Source organism: Rhinolophus sinicus, chromosome 1, assembly GCF_057876585.1.
Source record: "Rhinolophus sinicus isolate RSI-liver-muscle chromosome 1, RSI-T2T, whole genome shotgun sequence".
In the NCBI taxonomy this organism is placed as follows: Eukaryota; Metazoa; Chordata; class Mammalia; order Chiroptera; family Rhinolophidae; genus Rhinolophus; species Rhinolophus sinicus.
The window spans coordinates 141,140,285-141,162,029 of record NC_142501.1 but is presented as its reverse complement, the minus strand read 5'-3'; the positions used below and the strand labels follow the sequence as shown (position 1 = coordinate 141,162,029).

The 21,745-nt window shown below is 47.1% G+C and overlaps 1 protein-coding gene across 18 annotated transcripts in view; it reads right to left on the bottom strand.

Annotated features, from left to right (window-relative positions):
• APBB2 (amyloid beta precursor protein binding family B member 2) overlaps positions 1-21,745 on the bottom strand; it is a 335,778-nt gene that overhangs the window by 4,865 nt on the left and 309,168 nt on the right. For 14 of the 18 annotated variants that reach the window (XM_019751904.3, XM_074324594.2, XM_019751905.3 and 11 more), the window contains 5 exons: positions 10,176-10,290; positions 6,691-6,778; positions 5,931-6,014; positions 4,384-4,499; positions 2,586-2,765 (listed from right to left, as the gene is read on the bottom strand). In XM_019751904.3, the coding sequence (XP_019607463.2) occupies positions 2,586-2,765; positions 4,384-4,499; positions 5,931-6,014; positions 6,691-6,778; positions 10,176-10,290 (583 nt within the window). Of the gene's footprint in view, positions 1-2,585; positions 2,766-4,383; positions 4,500-5,930; positions 6,015-6,690; positions 6,779-10,175; positions 10,291-19,761; positions 19,957-21,745 lie in introns of those variants that run through there. The other 4 variants (XM_019751912.3, XM_019751900.3, XM_088789996.1 and 1 more) reach the window with 2 other exon arrangements.

Here is a 21,745-nt window from a genome sequence, read left to right as displayed (position 1 = left end):
CCACATACTTCTAAGGCCTGGGCAGCTGTGGACACTGGACTGGGAATTCCCAATGCTGGTTATGTGCATCCAGTCTGGGTCAAACCTGCACCTCGTGAATTTCATTCACGATCCCCTTGTTTTATTCTAAATTTCACCAAAGTATCTTCAGCTGGGCCTCTACCACGGCTGCAAAATATGCCTAAAAATTAAGTAGATTCAAAAGAATGTGTTTTCACTATAGATATTTCAGATGGTATAAATTCATGCATAGATATTGCAGATGGAGAATCATACAGATGTGAATCAAAAGGGAAGACTGAGTTATAAACACTGGATTCAGAGAGTAAAGAAAGTTTTGATTTTTATCAGCATGCCTTATACAGGACAGGCTGAGCCACTTCAGCTGATGGCCCTAGTAAAATGAAAACAGTTAACCAAATGAGTAAAAATTGTTTCTTAGAGCGAAAATGAGTTTGGGCATCAGAAGACTTACTCAGTGATAAAGCTAATTATTTAATCGTCATCAGCATTTGAAATGTGTAATTAAGGCTGAAAGCCATTCATTTTATAACTAAAACCATCTGTTATGATCCTTTTCAGTTCTATGAAATACCTCAACAGACATCCTCCATTTCTGGTTGACTGAACTCGCCCATTCTCTATATTCCCACAGCCCCTTCATTCCGTCTCTGTCTCCTGCACCTGCTCAGGAGGCTCATGCTGACCCCTCTGCCACCCGGGCTCCCTTCCATGCAGGCACATCTAAGCTAGTATCCTGGCTCCACAGAGCGCGGGGAGGTTGTACATCTAACAAAGGACTGTGGTGAGAACAAAGCCAGCTAATGAGTACACACCATCCTTCCCTCCATTTCAAAGGCATCTTTTATGATAAAAGTCAATCAGCTCTCTTTTCTAATTCCTCACCTTTGCCATCTGCCATCCACTTCATCCTTTCCCCTCCTTCTTAACCCAGCAATGTACCATATGTAAAACCACAGAACTCCCTCAATTTCTTTAAATTCTACTCATTCCCAGATTCTTAGAAGCTTCTGGCCAGTGTCAAAGTCACTGGAAGCCCATCGGCAGGCTAAGCCCCGCCCCCAGGCTCTTACCTACCACCCCCACCTTGCCCGATACAAATGACTTCATTTCAATTCAGTTTCAGTGGTTCATTTCCCTCAGCCTAAAAAACGCACCAATCTCCCCCATCCTAAAACAAGTGAGCAAACGCCTCAATGCTGTGCTTCAAGCCACCCTTCGCTGTCAGACTCGGTGAGTGATCCACTTCCAGGACCTCCATTTCTTTTTCCTCCAGTCACTTCTCAATCCAGTGCAGCGTTACACTTGTAGTTATAACACTTTCTACACCAACAGAATTCGGGATCACGTGTCTCCCCTATACACCTGAACTCCATAATGCAAGGATCATATTTTAGTCTTACTTAAACTTCCGAGAGTGCAGCACATAAATGGTGGACTGAATAAAAAGAAAGCACAGGGTCTTCAAAATCCAGCATTCCTCATTCCTCATTCCCCAGCCCGTCTCTCAAGCCACCTGCTCCTGTTTATCCCACTGCCACGCTCCTGGTTTACGTGCTCCACGACGCTCATTTAGACCATCACCTGGCCTCCGGGCTGACCTCCCCACCTCAGCCTCGTCCTTTCAACCAATCCTCCACTTCATTTTGTTTTCTTGTTTTGGAGTACACTTTCAAAATCTAATAGGGTCAATTCACTCAGCTGCTTAACAATCTCTGCTGAAGATGAACACTGTGGCATGACATTACAGGCGCTTCATGATAGGGACCTCTCTCCTTCCACTGGGGCCCACCCACCCAACTGGCTTTTGCTGGAATATACCACGCACCGGCATGGATGCCTACATTCACAGTTCCCGCATTTGTACCAGAACTTTTTCAGTGCCTGGCATCACTGGTGCTCAAAGGATATTTGCAGAATGAATGATAGAGTATTTTCATTTGTTTGAAATCATATACGTGATGCAAAGAGCAGTGGCTTTGTGACCCCGAAACTGGGGGGTTGAACAGTCTCTGTCACTTGCCAACTCTGCCCGGGGGCCCATGCTTTGCTCCGAGCCTGTTTTTTCATAAATAAAACAGAACTAATAATTACCTAACATGGTTGTTGGAAAGATATATTGAGTTCACAGACAAAAAGTAAATAAAATATGTAAGAACAATGCACATAAACTATCTGAAATAAAAATCATTCGGTACATTTTTTAAAAAGTATTGAGTTGGTTCCAAACAGCATCAACTCGTGCATGACCAACATTTCCTGATCACAACCTAAATTAATTAGGGATCAAGATCTGTGGTTTGGAAGGTCATCCTTTCCGATGATACTGGGGTCTTGACACAACCTGGCTCCATCCGGCCCTGCTTCTTGCAGGTGTCCCTGGTTCTTCAGATGGCAAACTGCTTATTGTATTGATTCTGTCCACAGGAATGAGGGTGTCACACCGCAAGGCGTTACTTTTGACAGGCTTTTCTTCTTGTCAATCAGTAAGTCTGTTCTACATATGGCACAGAAAACACAAGCAGGGGGTGAGAAAGGGACAACTGGGCAGCGGGACCACTCACCATGCAGGCAGCCTGCACCGCCTCGGACACATTAGCAGCGTTAGGCTCGCACCAGAAAACGTGGCACTCAAAGCGCTGGTTCCCAGTGTCCATGATGAAGGCAAATGTGTGGACATCCTTCCCGACACCCATGAAGGACAGGAATCGCACACGACACTCCACTAAGATTTCTTCTTCATTCTGCAAGACACATTGTTCAGCAGCTCACTCTCTGGGGAGCCAGGCAACGTCACAAACACGTTCAGACCTTAAACCATAGAATCCAGCTTAGAGCGGCCGCCTATAGGGACTAGTACTAAAAAAACACACAGCCAGGCTGAACTTAGAAACAACTTGTATTATTCTAGAAAGGCAAGTTTCTACAACTGCTGTGGTGTCTCATTCTGGCACTTAATCTTGCTCTGAAATGTACTGCAACCGTGGCATATGTGTGTTCCATTCTCTGCCCACTACATTCCACGCCTGTGAGTTCACTGCGGGTAGGACGATGTCATGTATACTTCTAACGTCTGGCCCGTACAGGACCTCATTGGCCAGGTGAGCCCACTGGAAACCCCAGAGCACTCAGAGAAAAGAAAAAGAGCCACGGATCTCTTTCCATCCAGTTCTTCTTCCCGAGCTAAATAGCACAATGCATCGTATTTCTATCTAAAACCATATAAAACAAAAAATTGCCACGTCATTTCTTTTTCACAAATTGGTATCCATATGGGATCCATATGACACAGTGTAAAGAACTGTTCAGTGTTCATGCTTATGAACACCAGGTCCTTTGCAGCAGCCACACGCTATTTTTAAATAAACCCATCCAGCATGTTCACTTTTGGACCATTAACACCTTGACTTATTAAGTATTCACTCAGGTGCTATGGGATTGTTTACCAGGCAAACTAAGCTGGTCTGAGAGGCCAGAAAGTTTTCTTGGGAGAAATGATGTTTAGGCTGAAATCTGGGGAAGACAAAGGGGTGGAACACAGAAGGAGTAGAACTTGCAAAGAAGCTGAGGTAGGAAACGGCATGACACGTCTGAAGATGTAAAGAAAATCCAGCACCACAGGCTGGAGAGGCAGGCAGGGTCAGCGAGTATCGTCCTGTTCTTTAGAAGGTGAATTGGGCTTGAAGGTGACCTGCTAGGAGACAGAAGAGCAGGCCGAGGACTTGTGGTCTTTCCATGGCAGGTCCCTCACAGAGGCAGAAAGTGGTAGAGTCTAGAGCCAGACTGCCTGTATTCAAATCCTGGCCCTGCTACTTCTAGCTCTGTGACCATGGGTAGTTACTTAACCTCTCTGTGCCTCAGTTTCCTCAATCACAAAACTGGGATAATTTGAGTTGAGGCTAATGCTGGCCCCTCTCAAGATGACCAAAAGCCCCTGCTACTGTGAAACTGCTGGACTTTCCATATCAGAAGCATCTCCTGTGCTCCAACCCTAGACTACACAGCTCAGTCAATACTGGAGCTAAGAGAGTGGCCAGACAACCAAACCATTAGTGAGCTATTGCTAGGGCCAGACAGTCACTTCTAGCAAATGACTTCCATCTGTAGGGAATACGAGGAAAGGAGCAGGAGCACCGGAATAGGAGCTTCTGAGTCCAGAGGAAAGAAAGGGTGTGCAGAGAGCCAGCCACAATGGGCACATTTTTTTGTGTTTTGTTTTGAATGTACGCTATTTTAACCATAAGCAAGCACAACTCCCCAGAGGTTAAGCCTTGGCTATGTGTCTAAGTTTCATGGAAGACTATTGTATCCAAAATCTCACCGTAACCTAGACAGGCCACACTACGTCTTCGTCCTTCTTACCTTCTCACTGATGACAGTCACAGTAGCATCGGCCACATTCATGTTCACTGACAGCCAATCCTCCTTGCTGGCTGAGGTCATGAGACTTTCTATGGCATTGTTGAGGGTATCCATTCCTATGGATGGAAGGGATAACTGAAAAAAGGCCCGAAAGCTATTTACCACTCTCAAATGTGGGTCCAAACGGATCTTTTCTTTAATAGCCCCAGAAGACTTTTCATTATTCATGTTTGCTTAAAAAAAAAGAAATGCCCGCTTCTTCAGAAAGAAGGGTAATGAGAACTTGCAGAGACGTAGCATGTCATGTCCTATCTAATCAGACCATAGTAGTACTCCTTCCTCTTTCTCTCGCCAAAGGTTCCCCCGCCACGAGTGTAGAAATAGCACTCAAGCAAATGCAACCTTTTTTCTAAGCACAGAGCCTTGGAAAAGGGGACCCAACCAAAGCCAGCATCTACCAGAATACCCCAATCTTCCTTATCTTACTTTGTTACTTAAATAAGGCCAAGTGTGGTGGCACCTTTACAAGGGCTGTGTGTGCTATTCAATGGGGCACTTTTGCTGGGTGTTCCCACACCTGTTTTTTTTTTGGGGGGGGGGGCAGGGATGCGAATAATAACTTCATGGAGCTATAATTCACATAACATACAAGTCACTCATTTAAAGTACGTAATTCAATGGTTTTTAGTATATTCATAGAGTTGTGCAACCTTCATGACAATCAATTTTAGAAAATTTTGATCATCCCAAAAAGAAACCCTGTACCTTTTAGGAGTCATCCGTTTCCTCCCAGTGCCCCCCCAGCCTTAGGCAATCGCTTATTTAATTTCTCTCTCTGGAGATCTGGCTATTTGGGACATTTCATACAAACGGAATCATACAGTATGAGGTTCTCTGTGACTGACTTCTTTCACTTAAGCCTAATACTGTCAAGGCTCATCCACGTGGTAGCATGTTTCAGTACTTTATTCCTTTTTATTGCCAAATAAAACTCTACTGTATGGCAGTATCACATTTTATTCATCAGTTGATGGACATTGGGTTGTTTCCATTTTTTGACTATTACAAATGATGCTGCTGTGAACACTCACCTACAAATTTTTGTGTGAAGAGCTTTTCATTGCACTTGGGTATATGCCTAGGAGCAGAACTGCTGGGTCAAATGGTAACTCTATGTTTAACCTTTTGAAGAACTGCCAGACTGTTTTTTGGGTCCCACCTTGGAAGGAAAGTATCAGGGCTCCCTCAGCCCTTCCTACCTGCCCACCAGTTGACAAGGTGCCCTGGCCCCAGAGATGGAAGCCCCACTTGAGAACAGCAGAGCCCTCTACAGACTTGGGCCATGCATTTCTGGAATGCTGGGTAAATGTGAAATATGTGCCTGCTTTGTCAAAGTCCCTATACTCTGGGGATCACATGGCAGTGCAGTGGCCTGATTCAAGACAAGGAAAGGGAGTGACATAGCAGACCCACCATTTTGGGATGGTGAACACCTCCCATGAGCTCCCAAACACTTGCAAAGTGGAAAGACTACATGTTTCACATACCGACTGGTTTGTCTACGGGCAACATGCCCAAGTACTGCACGTGGAACTTCTGCACCAGCTCAGTCTTTGGCGTTGGGAAATCTACTGCACAGAACAAAAGCAACACATCTTTCTCAGTAGCTTCAACATACACATAAAAAAGAGCCATCACTCTGTGTCATCTGGAATGCACCCCCTGTGTCATTGAGTCCTATGTTTCCTGAGGTAAATGAGGCCATTGTTCTATAAGAACAGACACCTGGGGCTCTATCAATCAAAATCCCATTCAACTTTTCATTTCTAGGTAGAAAAACATTTGAAAGCAGAAACTGGAATCTATGTGTTGTGTTAAAGCTCTTATTATCTCTTTGATGTATGCTAAGTAACAGCTTTTAACCGTGCTATTTGTAAGGTGTGGCTTGCGCCCAGAGAAAACCACAAAGGGTGCAATCACAGGAAATAAACAGAGCCCCCCTACCCCCATATCAACCCACATGTTTAACTAGCTGGTCCTCATCTCCGGCTCTACACGTGCTATAAAACCACTAGATAATATTCTTTAATCTGGTCCAACAACAACAAAACCCATCATCTTGGTCCTTCATGCCTAATCCTGACACAAAATCAACTTTACGCCAGGGGAGGGCACCGAGTACACGGCTCAGCACGTTTGTTGAGCTGAGCATGATTTTTAAAGTGATTAGAAGCACCAAGGAACCATCTGAGCGCCTGTGGCTCCCAACTAGGATGGAGAGTACCACTGTGAAGGGAGCAGACCTACCTTGCAAGGGAACGTCGAGATTCACATTGCTTCTTTCCTGTAAGGATCTACAGGCCAGGGCTTTGGCATTCTTCCTTTCAGCCATAATCTAAAGAAGAGAAAACACAGCTTTGGTTTGTGTTACGGACCCTATGTCTTCAGCTATTCGAGCCAGTCAAGTGCCTGAGCTGATTTTACTTCCAACTTACACCAGCTTTAGTCTACTGCCTGACTTACCAGCCCTGAATCACTGAGCTGCATATTTGGAGAACAGTGCTCATTTTCTCTAGGAATAGGAGGTGAATGACTATCCCTCATAGTAACAGTCACCTAATCAGTTGAAATTTATTCTTCCATTCACCAGACTCCCATTTCTACTACAACAACCCAAACAAACATCTCTGGTCATGCGTGGACCAGCTGGCTCACTATGGTCAGTGGAACACGGAGCAATGGACTTCCCGCAGTGCTTCTGGATGATGACCTTTAGTTACTGCTTTCAGGGCCCTGGGGACAGATTACAATCGTTCCCCCTTATCCATGGGGGACATGTTCCAAGACCCTCGGTGGATGTCTGAAACCTCGGATAGTACCGAATCCTATATAGTGAGGGTGCCAAAAAAAAATGTATACAAGTGGACACTTGGTCAACGTTGCTCAAGCAGTAGTTCACAGTAATCAGAAGTGTCTGGACGCTGATGGTAACCACTTTGAGCACCTCTTGTAACTGCAGAAGTCAAACGTGATTTGTATTCATCTTTTGTTATTGGCATATATTGAGTATTACAGTTTTCCTTTCTTAAAGTGTGTATATATATTTTTTGGCACCCTATGTCACCCTCTGTAAAGTTTAATTTATAAATTAGGCACAGTAAGATATTAACAACAAATAACAGAATAGTTGTAACAATATGCTGTAATAAAAGTTATGTGAATGGCTTTGGGGCCGTTATTAAGTAACATAAGGGTCTCTTGCCCACAAGCACTGGTACCATGACAGCTGATCTGATAACTGAGATGGCTACTGAGCGCCTGACAGGCGGGCGGCATGTACAGGGTGGAGACACTGGAGAGAGAGGACTCACGTCTCAGGTGGAACACAGTGGGATTGTGTGAGACTGCATTACGCTGCTCAGAATGACACACAATTTATAATATGCATTCTTTATTTCTGGAATTTTCCATTTAATGTTTACGAAATGAGGCTGACCATGGGTAACGGAAAGCGAAGAAAGTGAAACTGTGGATAAAGCAGGACTACTGTACATGGGTTTAAATCCCACCTCTGCCACTTACTAGCTGTGGGGCCCTGAGCAAGTCACCTGACCTCTTGTGCCTCATTTCCTCCACTGTACATGGGGATGATAATATTTATGTTCCTAATAATAATATCAACTCTGAGGATTAAATGTAAGCACTCAGAAGTATTAGCTGCTATAGTTGTTGTTATTCTCAAACTGTCTAAATCTGTCAGCTGTCTTCCAAATTGTCTCTCTTCTATTTGGGATAATAATGTCTCCTTTACTTAATTTTAGGGATTGAAAGACGCTTATACTTGAATGACCCCCAGAGCGATTCACATCTACATTCCCAACCCATGCTTTCCACTCCTCCCAGAGCTCTACTCCGCCCATCTCCAGATGTGTCTGGGACAGTGGGCAAGAGGCTGCTGACAATAATAAAAAGGAATGTTTATTGAGCATTTACTCTGTGCCTGGCCATGCTTCTGACGGCTTTACACTAGAATACAAGCTCCACGAGGGCAAGGACTTTTTTTTCTGTGTTGGTCTCTGCTGTCTTCTCAAACAGGGCCTGGCACATATACAGTGTTGTTATGTTTGTTGCATGAATGAAGAAAATGAAACCTGCAAAACATAACAGCCCCGCTCCAGTCCTGTGAATGCAAGTATGTGAAGACGGGCACCCCCCTGCGTGTCCCTGTCACGTGGGTCAGAGCAGCAGGCTGGTGGGCTGTTTCTTTTGGGGCTGGGGACAGCTCCCTGCCCCTCCCCTCCTACAAGGACTGTGGCTTGCACCCGCTCCGCTCCTGCTGCTCAGATACCAGCCTGGGCCATGGTGGTGGCCGTGGCCTGGGCTTTGCCAGCTTGGGAGGAATTGTGAGAGTGAGGCTGGATCATGACATCAGCACAAAACCGGAAAGGTGATGTGCAACAGAGGTGACAGAAAAGTCCTGTTTTTAAAAGACTGGGTACATAAGTTTCGGGAATGGAAAGGCCTGGCTGAAGGAAGTTGGTGACAATGTCCTGGGGGTCTGGCCACCTACTATGTGAGTACAAGCCAGAGGGAGATGTGGTTGCTAAGAACATTAATCACCCCAGTATTGTATCCTTGAAGGTCACAGGACAGGGTGACCCACAGTCCGTTCTCCGCCCGCTCACTGTGGGAACACGGTTCACTCAGGGGAACCAACCAGGTTATGCCCAGAAGACGGTGAGGAGCCTGGTAGCCACGTGACCTGCAAGTGGCTAAGAGGCAGTGTGAGGATTCTGGAGATGGGAGGACGTGAGGAGCAGAAGGACTCGCGATACTTGTCCAGCACCGGTAAATGTGCCAGGCACCGGGCACAACCTCAAATATCTTCACACAACGAAGGGCTGCCCAGCAGAGACCAACTGCAGGAATCGATCTGTGCTGCTGCAGACCACAGATTTCAAGTAAATATATGGAGGTTCTAGAGAGGAAGCTTTCGGGTCAACACAAGAAAGAACTGCCACAACGGCCAGAGACACTCAGTAACGGAACCATCTCCTGAAAAGTACAAGACCCCGTTAATGGAAGTGCTGGGGAGAGGGTGGGTATGCTTGTTTTAGGGATGCTGTGCTGGAGGGAGCGAGGGAGGGGCCGAGGGAGGGAGGGAGGGAGGCAGGGAGTGAGAGGGAGGGAGGGAGGGAGGCAGGGAGCGAGCGAACGAGGTTGGAATGGTGATGCCGATTGCCTGCTCTCACTTGGAAGCGGGACCGTCACCACCGGGAAGCAGTGACCACAGCCCTGCCTCACAGCTGGTTAGTTTCTATGAGCTGCTGTGTGTCCTCATGAAGTCAGTGTGTGTTCATGGGAACCCTCAGCTGCCTGCATTTCCACAGGCACCCCAAGTGGTTTCTCACCACCGTCCCTTCTGTGTGTACTCTCAGATGAGGTGGCCCTGTTCCTGGGAAATCTGCCCCGATTCCTCGGCCCTGTTTTCCAGCTGGGGTCACTGTACATATCTCCGAGGCCACTGCCACTGTTCTGTCCTGTTAGACCCCCCCAGACTGCGGGTGGCACTGGGCTCCACTCCTTTTGTAGATGGAATGCCACCTAGAACAAGGCCTGACCCGCAGCGAGAGGCCATCCCCGAGGCTGGCTGAACAAACGGTCTACCTGCTTCTCCGGGGCTCAGTTTGTAGGTTCCTGTGCCCACTCTCCTGCCCTTTCACACTCCTCTCCCTGCTCGAGCAGTGAGAGAAAAAGACAGGGATGAACCACTGGGCCCTAACCCACCTTACCTTGGAACAGATTTCGTGGAGGCTCGTGGCAATGGCTTTTGCTGGTGTGTCACATCGAAATACATGACATTTCAAAATTCTTGTATCTTTGTCTCTTGCTACATAAGCAAAGTCTCTGTGCAAACAAAATTTATCAGTACATTAGAAAAAGGAAACTTAACCAACACACATTCTGGTGATGAATGTTAACTGCGCTAGTAGCCAGCATGTCAGTGGCAAGCAGGGATGCAATGGTTAAAAACAAAGTGTTAACAGATACATGAAAGAGGAACAGTTTTATGGGCATCAGGAATTCATTTCTGAGTAAAACAACTACAGGCATGTGTGTGTTACATGCCATTGAGTTGGCTCCGACTCCTGGTGACCCAGGAATGAGTGATGTCTTCAGTCGTGACCTCAGCGGCCCTGCTCAGCTTCTGGAGACTCAAGCCTATGGCTTCTTTCACGGAGTCCATCCATCTCATATTTGGTCTTCCTCTTTTCCTGCTGCCTTCCATTTCTTCCCCGCATTACTGTCTTTTCTAAAGAACCCTGTCTTCTCATAATGTTCCCAAAGTAGGACAGCTCCAGTTTGGTCATTTTTGACCTCCACTGAAGCTTCAGGCATACCTGGGAGATATTGCCAGTTCAGTTCCAGAACAATGCTGTAAAGCGAGTCACATGAATTTTTTGGTTTCCCAGAGTATATAAAATATGTTTAAACCATACCATAGTCTATTAAGTGTGCAATAGTGTTATGTTTAAAAAGAACAATGTACATACCCTAATTAAAAATACTTTATTGCTAGAAAATGCTAACCATTATCTAAGCCTGTTGGAAAAACGGTACCCATCGACTGGCTTGATAATTTGTAAAAAATGCAGTGATTTGCAAAATGCAATAAAATGAAGTGCAAAAAAATGAGGTACACCCATACAATGTTCCCCAAACGTGGTCTGTTATGCTCCTAGAATCTCTAACAACTCTTAATGAAAACTGAATTTTAAAGAAAGCTTCTATCTAGAGAAATAGCAAATACTATGATTATAAATATTGTGATTATAAAACAGAAAACAGGCTTGAGAAGAACATGAATTTGTATGAACGATATTGTGACAAACATGGTAGTACAGCAGAAGCAAAACAATAGCAAAACAATAGGCTCTGATGTGTAAACGGAGAAGGGATCGGACCCACAGCTGCTGGACGAAGATGACTGGCAACGACAGGAGGGGTGGGAACACAAAGAGATGAAATCCTGCCACGGGTGTTGGAGCACGTCTCCTACCCCAGAGCTCAGGGAGACAGGTGGGCTTACACACCACGGCGAGCATGCAGCTGGCGCTGGTTTTAGTATCTGTTTTATTGATGAAAAGGACGTTGACTGTGACATTACCGGGCTTCAAAAGAACCATGCCAAATTTCTCACTGCTATGACTGGAGGACAGTGGTTTATGATCAAAGTGTTTATGAAAAATAAATGCTCAGATGTACCCCTCTAGTAATAGATCGCAATGATTTCAGTGCACATATTGCTAAGCTGGGATACTGTCTGTAGATAAACCACAGATGAATTAAAAGAATTTTTTTTCTCTTAATGTAAGAACTGGAAGTCTTTTCACAGACTATGTTTGATACTTTCTTCAAGATATCCTTGCCTTCCTTGGAAAGGCAAAGGGATCAACGCACTGGAGGCAACCGGCCATCATGAAAGCCTGGCCGGAAAAGCCTGTCCCCCACCCCACCCCTTCCCCTTGCCATGCCCAGGCAGCCCCGCAGTGGGGCTCCCTAAGTCCAGGCTCCAGATCAGGGGGCATATTTACCTCGCTGCCCCACAGGCACTTGAACCTCAGCCTGTCCACACCTGCCCTCAATGTCAGCTATCCCCAACCTCCTTCTTCCTCGTGTTCTATCTGTGTTGGTGTCTTCCATGCTAGAACCTTCTGACTCCCTCTCACCCTTTGTACCAAGCCCCCACATTCAGCCTGTATTACCTCCTGACAAGTCCTGAACCCACCCCTTCCTCACTGGCCCTACCACCATTCAGCTGTTCTGAGCCGTTTCCCGCTTCCCTGCCTTTGCTCTGGCCATGGTTTCGGCCTCAGCTGAAGCTGGGTAAGCACCCTTCCTGGTGCTGCCTGGCTCTGCTGGCCACCAGAGGTGTCTGCTGATGAGCTGTTCTGCCCCATAACTCCTTAAAGCTCTGTGAAGATGATTTCTGTCTCATTCATCCCTGATACTCCATCCACGCCTGGTCATCATACCGCGGGCTCCTTTCTCCCTTAAGCACAGAGTCTGTAGCTCACACCCTGACTTCCCATCAAGAAAGCTGGCCCTTGGTCAGAGGCATGGAAGGGTCCCAGGACAGTGTGCTGAGCCGTGGGGCTGAGGGAGGAGCTGGGCCCAGACACTGGGGTGAGCACAGTCTTCTCCCATGCTGCTTTCTTCTGGCCTTTCCATCCTAGTCTCAACCACCACCAAGGCAACATATTACTCAAACAAGAGATGGAGAGAAAACATCACTTTTGGGGCCCATGCTCAAGGGAAGGCCTGTTTTGGGCCCTCCTCCCTCTGGGTACTCTCCTTTCCTAGATGGATCCTGAAGAAATACACAAACTGTCTCACTCCATACAACTCCTGTCCTTCAAGAGTCCATGTTCAGCCACCATTTTTCTGAGGTCAAATTTCTTCAAAGCTCTACGGTCACTCACGAAAAAAGTCCAGAAATCTTTGTCTGGATCTCAGGAGTTCCAAAATTTGTCCCATCAATTCTTCCAGCATCATTTTTCCAACTAAGGAGTCTCCCCTCTGCTCCAGAAAGGGGGGCTTCCGTGTCCACTCATGGTACCTCCCCTCACTTGGTGACCGACACCTCCCTGCACTGTCTGGAGGGCACTACTCCATCTACTCTGTCCAGTCCTGCCCAGAAGCCGGCCTGGCCCTCTGGCTCTCAGGACTTTGCTTGTGTCTAAATGCTTACAGTACTTCAATTCTGTACTACAAAGGATAAGATCTCATTACAAAGATAAGGGCTGTAGTTACGATACAGGTCTCCACTCTGCCTGTCCTCTCTCAGAAACAGTAAGGAACAGCCAAAGGGCAATGAGTCAGGATTCAGGCCACCCAAATTCTAGTTTGATTCGTGATTCCTCTGAGGTAGACAACCTTGGGCTGTGCTCATCTCTTAGGGGGAATATTAAAAAAAAAAAAAAAAAAACCATGAAAAACATGATTTCCAAGGGCCCCTTCTGGTTCTGACAGTCTATGGTGTAAGCTTCCAGATCCATCACGTTCTCCTTGACTGCTGGCTGGCCTACAGGTGAGGCAATTCCAAGGTTACCGGCGGGGGGGGGGGGGGGGGGAGGATGAAACAGGCCCCGACCAACAGGGGAATGGATCACTCCTACCAGATTCAGCTCTGTGCCCTCTGTTATTTCCTATGCAATCCCTTAGGGGTCATTTTTCAAAAAATTGTTATTAATCTTCATTTTCTTCTGACTCAGGAGAGAGCGATGAACACCTCAGACAACCATCTGGAACGCAAACCTTCCCAAAGGGAAAGCTCAGTAGCCGCAGGCTTTGTTTAGGGGATTTGAACAATTTGTTTTACAGCCATCGCTTTTCCTACTCCCTCCCACGTACCAGGCTAACAACCAGTGTGGTAGAAATCTGTAGGTCCATGAGAGTGGGTAAGTCCAGTAACTAACCCTCAGGGGACTGTGTCTGCTTCCCAGGAAAAAACAAGTTTTCTCCTCTCATCACTGTGGATGTCAAAAGATTTGCATGTCTCTTCTATTTTATCGCCAGGAAACATTATCTCGAGTCATCTTCAAATAGCTGCAAGTTCCTAACATGGGGGTTTGTAAGAGGCGGTGAGGCCTCTTCTTCAGACAAGTTGAACAACTTCCTTCATGTGCAATGAAATATACGGCTAATTTAATCTCACTATTCTATAGAGTGAAACCCAAACATCTCTTAACTGGTTGTTCTAAAAGCTTGGCTCTTTAGCACCTGACTTCTGAAAAAGGCTGCTGTAGTAGACAGAATAATGACCCTCCAGGATAGTCATGTCCTAATTTAGGGAACCTGTGTATATGTTACCTTACCTGCAAAAGAGAGATTTTGCAGATGTGATTAAGGATCCGGACATGGGGCTTATTTGGGGGGCCCAACATAATTACAAGGGAAAGAAGAGGCACTTTCCTTCCAAGTGAAAAAACAGAAGAAGGGGCCATGAGGCGAGGAAGGCAGGCAGCCTCTAAAAGCTGGAAAAGGCAAGGGAACTCATTTTTCTTTCGGAGTCTCTAAAAGGAACACAGTCCTGCCAGCACCGTGATTTTAGCCTATAAGAACCATTTTAGATTTCTGACCTCTCACAGCTGTAAGAGAATTTGTGTTTCTTGAAGTCACTAAGATTGTGATAATTTCTAACAGCAATTGGAAACTAATATAGCTGCCAGTTGGCTTTATCTTTTAACAAAATTATGCTCTAGTATAAAAGACTTATCTTTAAAAAAAAGTTAATTCACTTCCGCAAATACCTTCTGAGCCACACTATTTTGTACCAGGCACCAGAGATACAAACACAGACAGACAAGGTTCCAGCCTAGGAAGCCCACTGTCTAACAACATAGATGAGCTTTGAGCTGCATCTTGAAGTATAATAAGGACCTCCCCAGGGTAAGGACAGTGAATGATTTAAAGACCCTTCCAATGGGCATGAGCAAAGGCACGGAAGAAAGCCCACAGACTGTTGGGGGAACTCCCAGTCTCTGCCTATGCCCGTGGGACTGTGGCGAGGGGCCCCGGGGCGGCTGGGGGAAGCTGTATAGTTGTCTGGAACCGTCTGCAGAGCGAGGGCCTTGTGCCTGCCAGGAGTCTGGCCCTGCTTCTGAGCCAGCCAAGCCTTGTAATATGGCACATGAACCCATTTGACATGTTTTAAAAAGTTCCTTCTGGTGGAATGCAGTGGGTCAAGAAAGGAGACACTGAGGGCTCCCGTGATGGTCCAGGTGAGAGAGGATGAAAAAGGCGCAGGCTAAGTTAGCATCATGAGAACAGGGTAGAGGAAACAGATGGAAGAGAGGTACTGAAAGGACAACTGGCAGGACTGATAGGGGTAGATGAGGGAGAGAATCAAGAATAATTCTGGGGTCCCTCCCAGGACAACTAAGCACCCTCATCCCTGGGGCAGGGAGAGGGGAGGGATTTGGGGAAGGAAAGTGATGGGTTCCAGGTTGGACAGTAAGTGGGAGGTGACTGAGGGGCAACAGGTGGCCAGGCCCCCCAAGCAGGTGGACATGGAGCCCCTAAAGTAGGGGAGCAGACGGGAGTGTGGAGAACAACAAAGGACAAAGCAAGGCCTGAAACCCGAGGAAGAGAGGAATTTAAAGGGCTAGTTGAAGCTGAGGGCCCAATGAGTGGGTGGAGAAAGTGTTGGGAGGGGAAAGCTGGACAGGCTGGCTCCACAGACATCAAAGAAAGGCTGTTTCCGAAGGAGTCTCCAGAGCTGCAGAGGCTGAGCAGCAGGAGACGGGCCATTTGGTCTTAGCGACAAAGAGGTCTGTGGTGACTGACATTGGCTCCGGGGCCCTTTCTCTGGAGAATGGAATTTGGGATCCAACTTCAGGAGACCGAGGAGTGTAGGGGTGAAAAGAACAGAGTACACATGCCTTTTTCTTCTTCCTTAAACTTCTCATTTTGGAACTTTCCCAACATTCACAACAGTAGAAAGGAGAGTCGATGCACTTGTGCCGCTTCCTCCACCTCCAGCAACGGTCAGCACGTCACCCCAGTCAGCCTTTCAGACGGATGTTTTGTCCAATCAATGTCCAGATCCTAAACGACCATAAACTCTCTGCCCACATGCAAGAACAATTTAATATCGTCTAGAGATTTTCCTGTATTCTGAGGGGGACAAGAAATTGCTTTATGATAAACAAACCTCCACAGCTACAGTCTTCCCGACAGACTGTGGAAACCAAACCCTCGTGATCAGCCCAGCACCACTCATGTGTGTGAATTTGGGAGGAAAGAGCATCGGGTGCCACGGGGTGTCACACGCCAGGCAGGGCCCACAGTGGCTGTGGCCCTGGGTGAGGTATGGGGCAGTGTGCTGAAGGGGCATTTGAGGAGCCTTCACCTGTGGAGCCCGCAAGGGCGCTCCCACCCCCCTTCTCTCCTCAGAGCTGCCAGTGGCACTTGGGCTACAGCTGCCTGGCTTCTGCCGCACCGAGAGTGTCCCATCTCAGAGAGCAGAGACGGACTTCTGTACCACCCCCAAATGATCAGGTGCCCCAGTGCTCAGGCACCTCCAGGGCCTCGGCGTGCTCATTCACAAAACCAGAGCTGGCCAAAATGATCTCTGAGGTCCGGTCACAACACATGTTCTGTCTTTTCCAAAAAATTCTTCTAGAAGTCTGTCTGTCTGAGACGTTCTGTCTGACACACAGCAGCAGGAACCATTTTCATCCTTTGCTCCAGCTCACTCCATTTACAACACTGCGCCAGGAGCCATTTGCTAAAAGAAGTGCTGGTGGGGTCCCCTACTCCCCACGCATGGAGTTTCATCCCACTGATTGCTTGAAGCCATGGGAATCACTGAGTTTCTTTTATAATCCAGGAAGTGGAAGGTTTATAGCTATTGCTTCGTGTGTCTCTGCTGCAAACAGTACCAGGAGCGAGTACCAGGAATCAACTACCTTTCACCATTTGTTTACTGAGCCCTTGTGTGTCCAACTGTTTCCGTTCCTCTCCTTTTGCTGTTCTCCCCATAATAATTCCCCCAGAGAACCAGCCGCAAGTTCTGCCAGGGAAAAAGGTCAGTGCTAAGACATCTGACATGACAGCTTCACATTTCTTAATACCAAAGAAAAAGGACAAAAGGTTGCTTTTATTGCTCCAGTTGAACAGCATTTTAATCACCTTGTAAGGGCTTAATCCATCTTTATGGAACGAACGAACAATTCTTTACGTATGCTTTATCAAAAAATAGCCAAGGTAGAACTACTCACCCTTTCCCTAAATCCCTCCCCAGTAACTCTCTTACGTAAATGGCATTTGCTGATGTGTTTATCCTCCTCAGAGGATTTTCAGAGGCATCTACAGACCTCTTACTGGTTACCTACGCTAACGTTTCAGACTCCCGTCTCCAGCAGCCCGGACAGGTGGTACTTAGAATATTTCAGTGACATGAAATCCCACTTAATGAATCCGTCTGTTCCATTGCTGGAATGTTTCTGGTGAGTCAAAATGTAGTTTTTCTAAACACTGAACTGAAAGTTGCCTCCCTGCAACTATTGCTTGTGGGATCGAGCTCTGCTTTCTGGAGCACCCCAGACGAGCGAGCGGACCTTGTCAGCTCCACGACAGTCCAGACTTGCCTGGCAATAATTCTCCCTTCCTTTCTACTAGACTCCCTTCCACGCACTCTCTCCCCAACCCCCACTCTGTCAGTGTTTATTACTACATCTCCACAATTTAATACCTCCTTTCACAGAATCCGTATTTACTCAGGTCAAGTACACGTTTGGTGCTGGGAATTTGCTACGGGTGGCGTGTGAGAGGCTTTTGATGAATGGTAGTTATGACTGTCAATGTGGTAAAAGAAGTCAAAGAAATCGCCCACTTTGAAAGACTGTCTTCTTACCCATGAAAGATGCTTTAATAACCATTTGCACTCATATGAGTTGCACTAAGAGCTGCTGAATGTACTTAAAGGCCCTTTGCTCCGGGCTTACCTTTCTGAGAAGGTATCTGTAAGTCACCAGAGTCGTTACTACTGCAGGGCCAGGCCTCAGCTGCAAGTAAGGACAAAAGAGCAGCAAAGAGATTTCACCCCACCATCCCGCTTCTGGCACTTTATAATAAAGGGCTTTCTCTCTCCTCTTTGTTTCAACTGCAAAGGGCCCGGAGGGAGGACGGGTCCTGTTTCAAGACTGCCTGCTCTTCTTTGCCGCACTGGTCGTGTTTTCTGATTGTACTCTGCAAATCTTGTTTTGGGGGTGGGAGAAGGAAAGAGGGAGAAGGGGGCTGAGAAATGTCATCTTCCTAGGTGGCCAGTCCAGCGGGTTACACTTACACACACACACACACACGAGACTTTGTTTTTTTAATTTCACCCAGTGGCACATGCGCCAAGTGCAGGCACCACTAATTTCACAAGGCTCAGGCTCTTAGCTTGGGAAACTCTTTTTCCTTCCTTGCAAGCTTAATAAGACACTAAGTTCTTAAACTTTAAAAGGTGCATCCCAGGAATTTATCACCTGGGTAAACAAACAGCCATTCTCCACAGGCAATCCTTCACCAGGTACCTGCATGAGACCACACAGGCTATGCCAACAGCAGTACTGAAATGCTACCACAAGCAAATAACCCAGGTGGCCCTGGGCCGACCACAATGGGTAGCCCTCTCTAGAACAGAATGTTACTGTGAATATTCAGAGCAACTGCTACTCAATGGGCAGGCCTGAGGGTAGGAACTAGCAAACATCTAAAAATACCCTCACCATTGGCTCACACAGCACAGCCCTAGTCTCACTTTAGATGACGGAGCTCAGTTACTTTAGATGAGGGAGACTTCGTCCTCCAGACCCTTGCACCGCCTCCCTAGGTCAAGTTCGCAAATTCTCTTACTCATCCCCTCTGGCGCTGGAGCAGCGATCCTAACAGTGTTCCCCACCCAGTCTATGCTATGTCCCTTTCCATCCTCACCTCTGAGGACAGACAGCAGCTCATCCTCAGGGAGGAAAATGGCCACCAGCTGGACACAGCTCAGCCTCAAGCCGGCGGGGGTTTACCCGAGATGGACTCGAACAGCGCAAAGAGGAGACTGCCTCTATGTCTCTACTTGGCCCACCAGTAACCACAGTCATTCTTCCAAGGAGGAAAATTTCCAAACTTTCTTCTTCCATCAACAATGGAGCTCTTATTAAGTGACAGAGCTACAAAACAGTGGAGCTCAAAGCCCCGAGTCAGTCACACGGGCAGGCTGGCATTCAGCGCCCTGGAAATGCACACATCTGAGGCATAAATGCCTTTCACTTTAGAATTATATGCTTTCCATAGTTATGTTCTTCTAGATGTGCGAAGGGAGAAGAATTCCATATATTTTGGCTAATAATTGGGATTGAAATGAGTCAGTGCTTCTAGCTATTAGCCTGGAGCTAAAACTTCCCAACAGAACTTTACAGAATACATAATGCAAGCAAGTCCTAACATCAATTCTTCAAGACGCAGGAAAAGTCTCCTTATAGAACATGGTGCATAACCTAAGTATTACCATCACGTTTACTCCCTAGCATATGATTAGACTTTTCTCAGCCATTACAGAGAGTGACCAAGTTCCTATTATACTTAATCACACTGCCCATCACCTTCCCAAACAGGGTGACAAGCAACAGAGGATTAGGGACCCAGATGCAATTCCATACTCTATTTTAAATAATGTGGGACACGTAAGAACGATGAGAAAAAGTCAAACAAAACAAAGTTCTGCCTTTCAAAGACAATGGTGGCTGTGATGACAGTAACATGGCATGAAGAAAGCAAGTGAGCTTGGGCAGACACGGACACCGGGAGGCGGAGAAGTGAAAAGCGGTTGGTTACCTCTCTCTGAATCCGGGTAGGCATGAGGGAACAGAGCAGAAACAACACGTTAGCATTCCCACGCATCCAGTCAATAAAACAGCCCCATTAACAGCAACGCTGAGCAGTGACACCCCATCTTATTTCCCAACTTGGCTGCAATTAATAACCGTTCAGTGCTTAGTTCAGCTGAACCCTTACACAGAAGTGTGTATTTTGAGCCACATTATGATGAAGCCAGGAGATGCCAGCTGAGCTTAGAGGCAACATATCAGCCAGGGGAGGTAAGCGAGCTGAAAATATCACAGTCCAATACAGGAAACCGTTTGCAGTCAACAGTGGCAGAGCACTTATCTTCATTTTCCAGCTCCACCTGCTTCCAATAAAAACCATATGGAAACAATGACATGGAAACAGCCTTACCTGTTTTACTAACACTCCTGACATTCTATTAATAGAGCTACAACATTATAACCTAGGTACTTTCCTGAAATGCATCAGGAGAGAGCCACAGAGCAGGAGGGAGCGGAGACAAAGCAGAAGGTCAAGGGTAGAGGTGGGGAGTGGGAGTGCCAGTAAATGAAAGCTCAAAAGGGCGAGGAAACAGATGTGCCTGGAAAGAGAGGAGCGGGATGTGGAGAGAAGCCGAGAGCAATTCGGGGTTTGGGGCCGAACACTTAGAGTTGTCTGTCCAGAGCTGCTCTGAGCTGCCAGGGTGACCCGAATGAAGGCAGTTAACCTCCTGAACCAGAGTGTTCACCACCCCCTTCTGGTCCCGTCCCGGCCAATTCCAAAGGGCACGAGAACAGAGTCGCGTTGGCTGCATGCGTGCATTACACATAAAGCAACTGGACTGCAGAGGCGGGAGCACCAGGTAACAAGGAGGCAAGGAAGAAACCCAACCTCCACAGAAACCTGCTCTCTCAGGTGCCCTGCGGCCAGGGGCACGGAGCAGCCAGCAGGACCCTGCAGAGATGAGAGCTACAATCATGGTGTGAAATAGCAAGCACACCCGGCAGTGAAGCCCTAATCATTAAGCAGAAAGGCAGAGCTATACATCCTGATGGAGAACAATGACCATGAAATAGTACTAAGTGGGGGAAACCCAACAAGCAAACAATCCGAGCCACAGATATATTGCCTCATACGAAAATCAAAGTTTGTGTATTTTGCTATACGCATAGTACAAAGTCTGGCACATAACACCCAGACAGTCAACTGTTATTGGGAGGAGGGATTATGGAGGATTTCATTTCATTTGCTTAATTATATTATTTACTATAAATAAGCGCCATTTGACTTTTATAATCCGAATGGGTAAATATCTACCCGAGCATTTGAGGGAAACCAGTGTGATGCGCACGCCCCGAGGCAGGTGAGCAGCACCATAACATACGTGACGACTGGTCCCGTCCGCAACAACTACCCTTCACTGAGCTCTGGCTCTGCGCGGCCCGAACAGCAACCTGACAAGGTCAGTATTCCTGTTCTGCTAGAAAAGGAGACAAGTTCCGAGAGACCGAGAACTTGACAAGGTCACACAGCTAGTGCATGGAAGCTCAGGGTCTGAGGGGGTCTGCAGGCCTCTCACCCCAGCCGCCTCAGCACGCACGCGAGGGCTATGCAATCCTTCTTCACAGGCCGGCAGATGCATCTCATGGTTTGTCTCCCAAATGACTCAGGTGTTCAAGACAGGGGCAAATGGTTTGGCAAAGAACCTGGGATTTGAGCTCTTCCCTTTCCTTGGCCTGTGCACTTCTGAGAGGGAGAAGGCGGCTGAATATTCCTAAGAGAGGCCCTTTAGGCTGAGTAAGTAGACAGAGCTTGTTCAAATCCCGCTGGAAGCCGTGCTCCTCTGGGTACATCACTTCCCTTTTCCCTGGGCTCCTCCTACGTGCCGGGCACGTGGTTAGATGGTGTGCCCCTTGAAACCTGCTTCCTCATCAGTGAAAAACGGGTAAGGACACCTGGCTCAGGGCAATTATAAGAATGAAATGAGATGGTG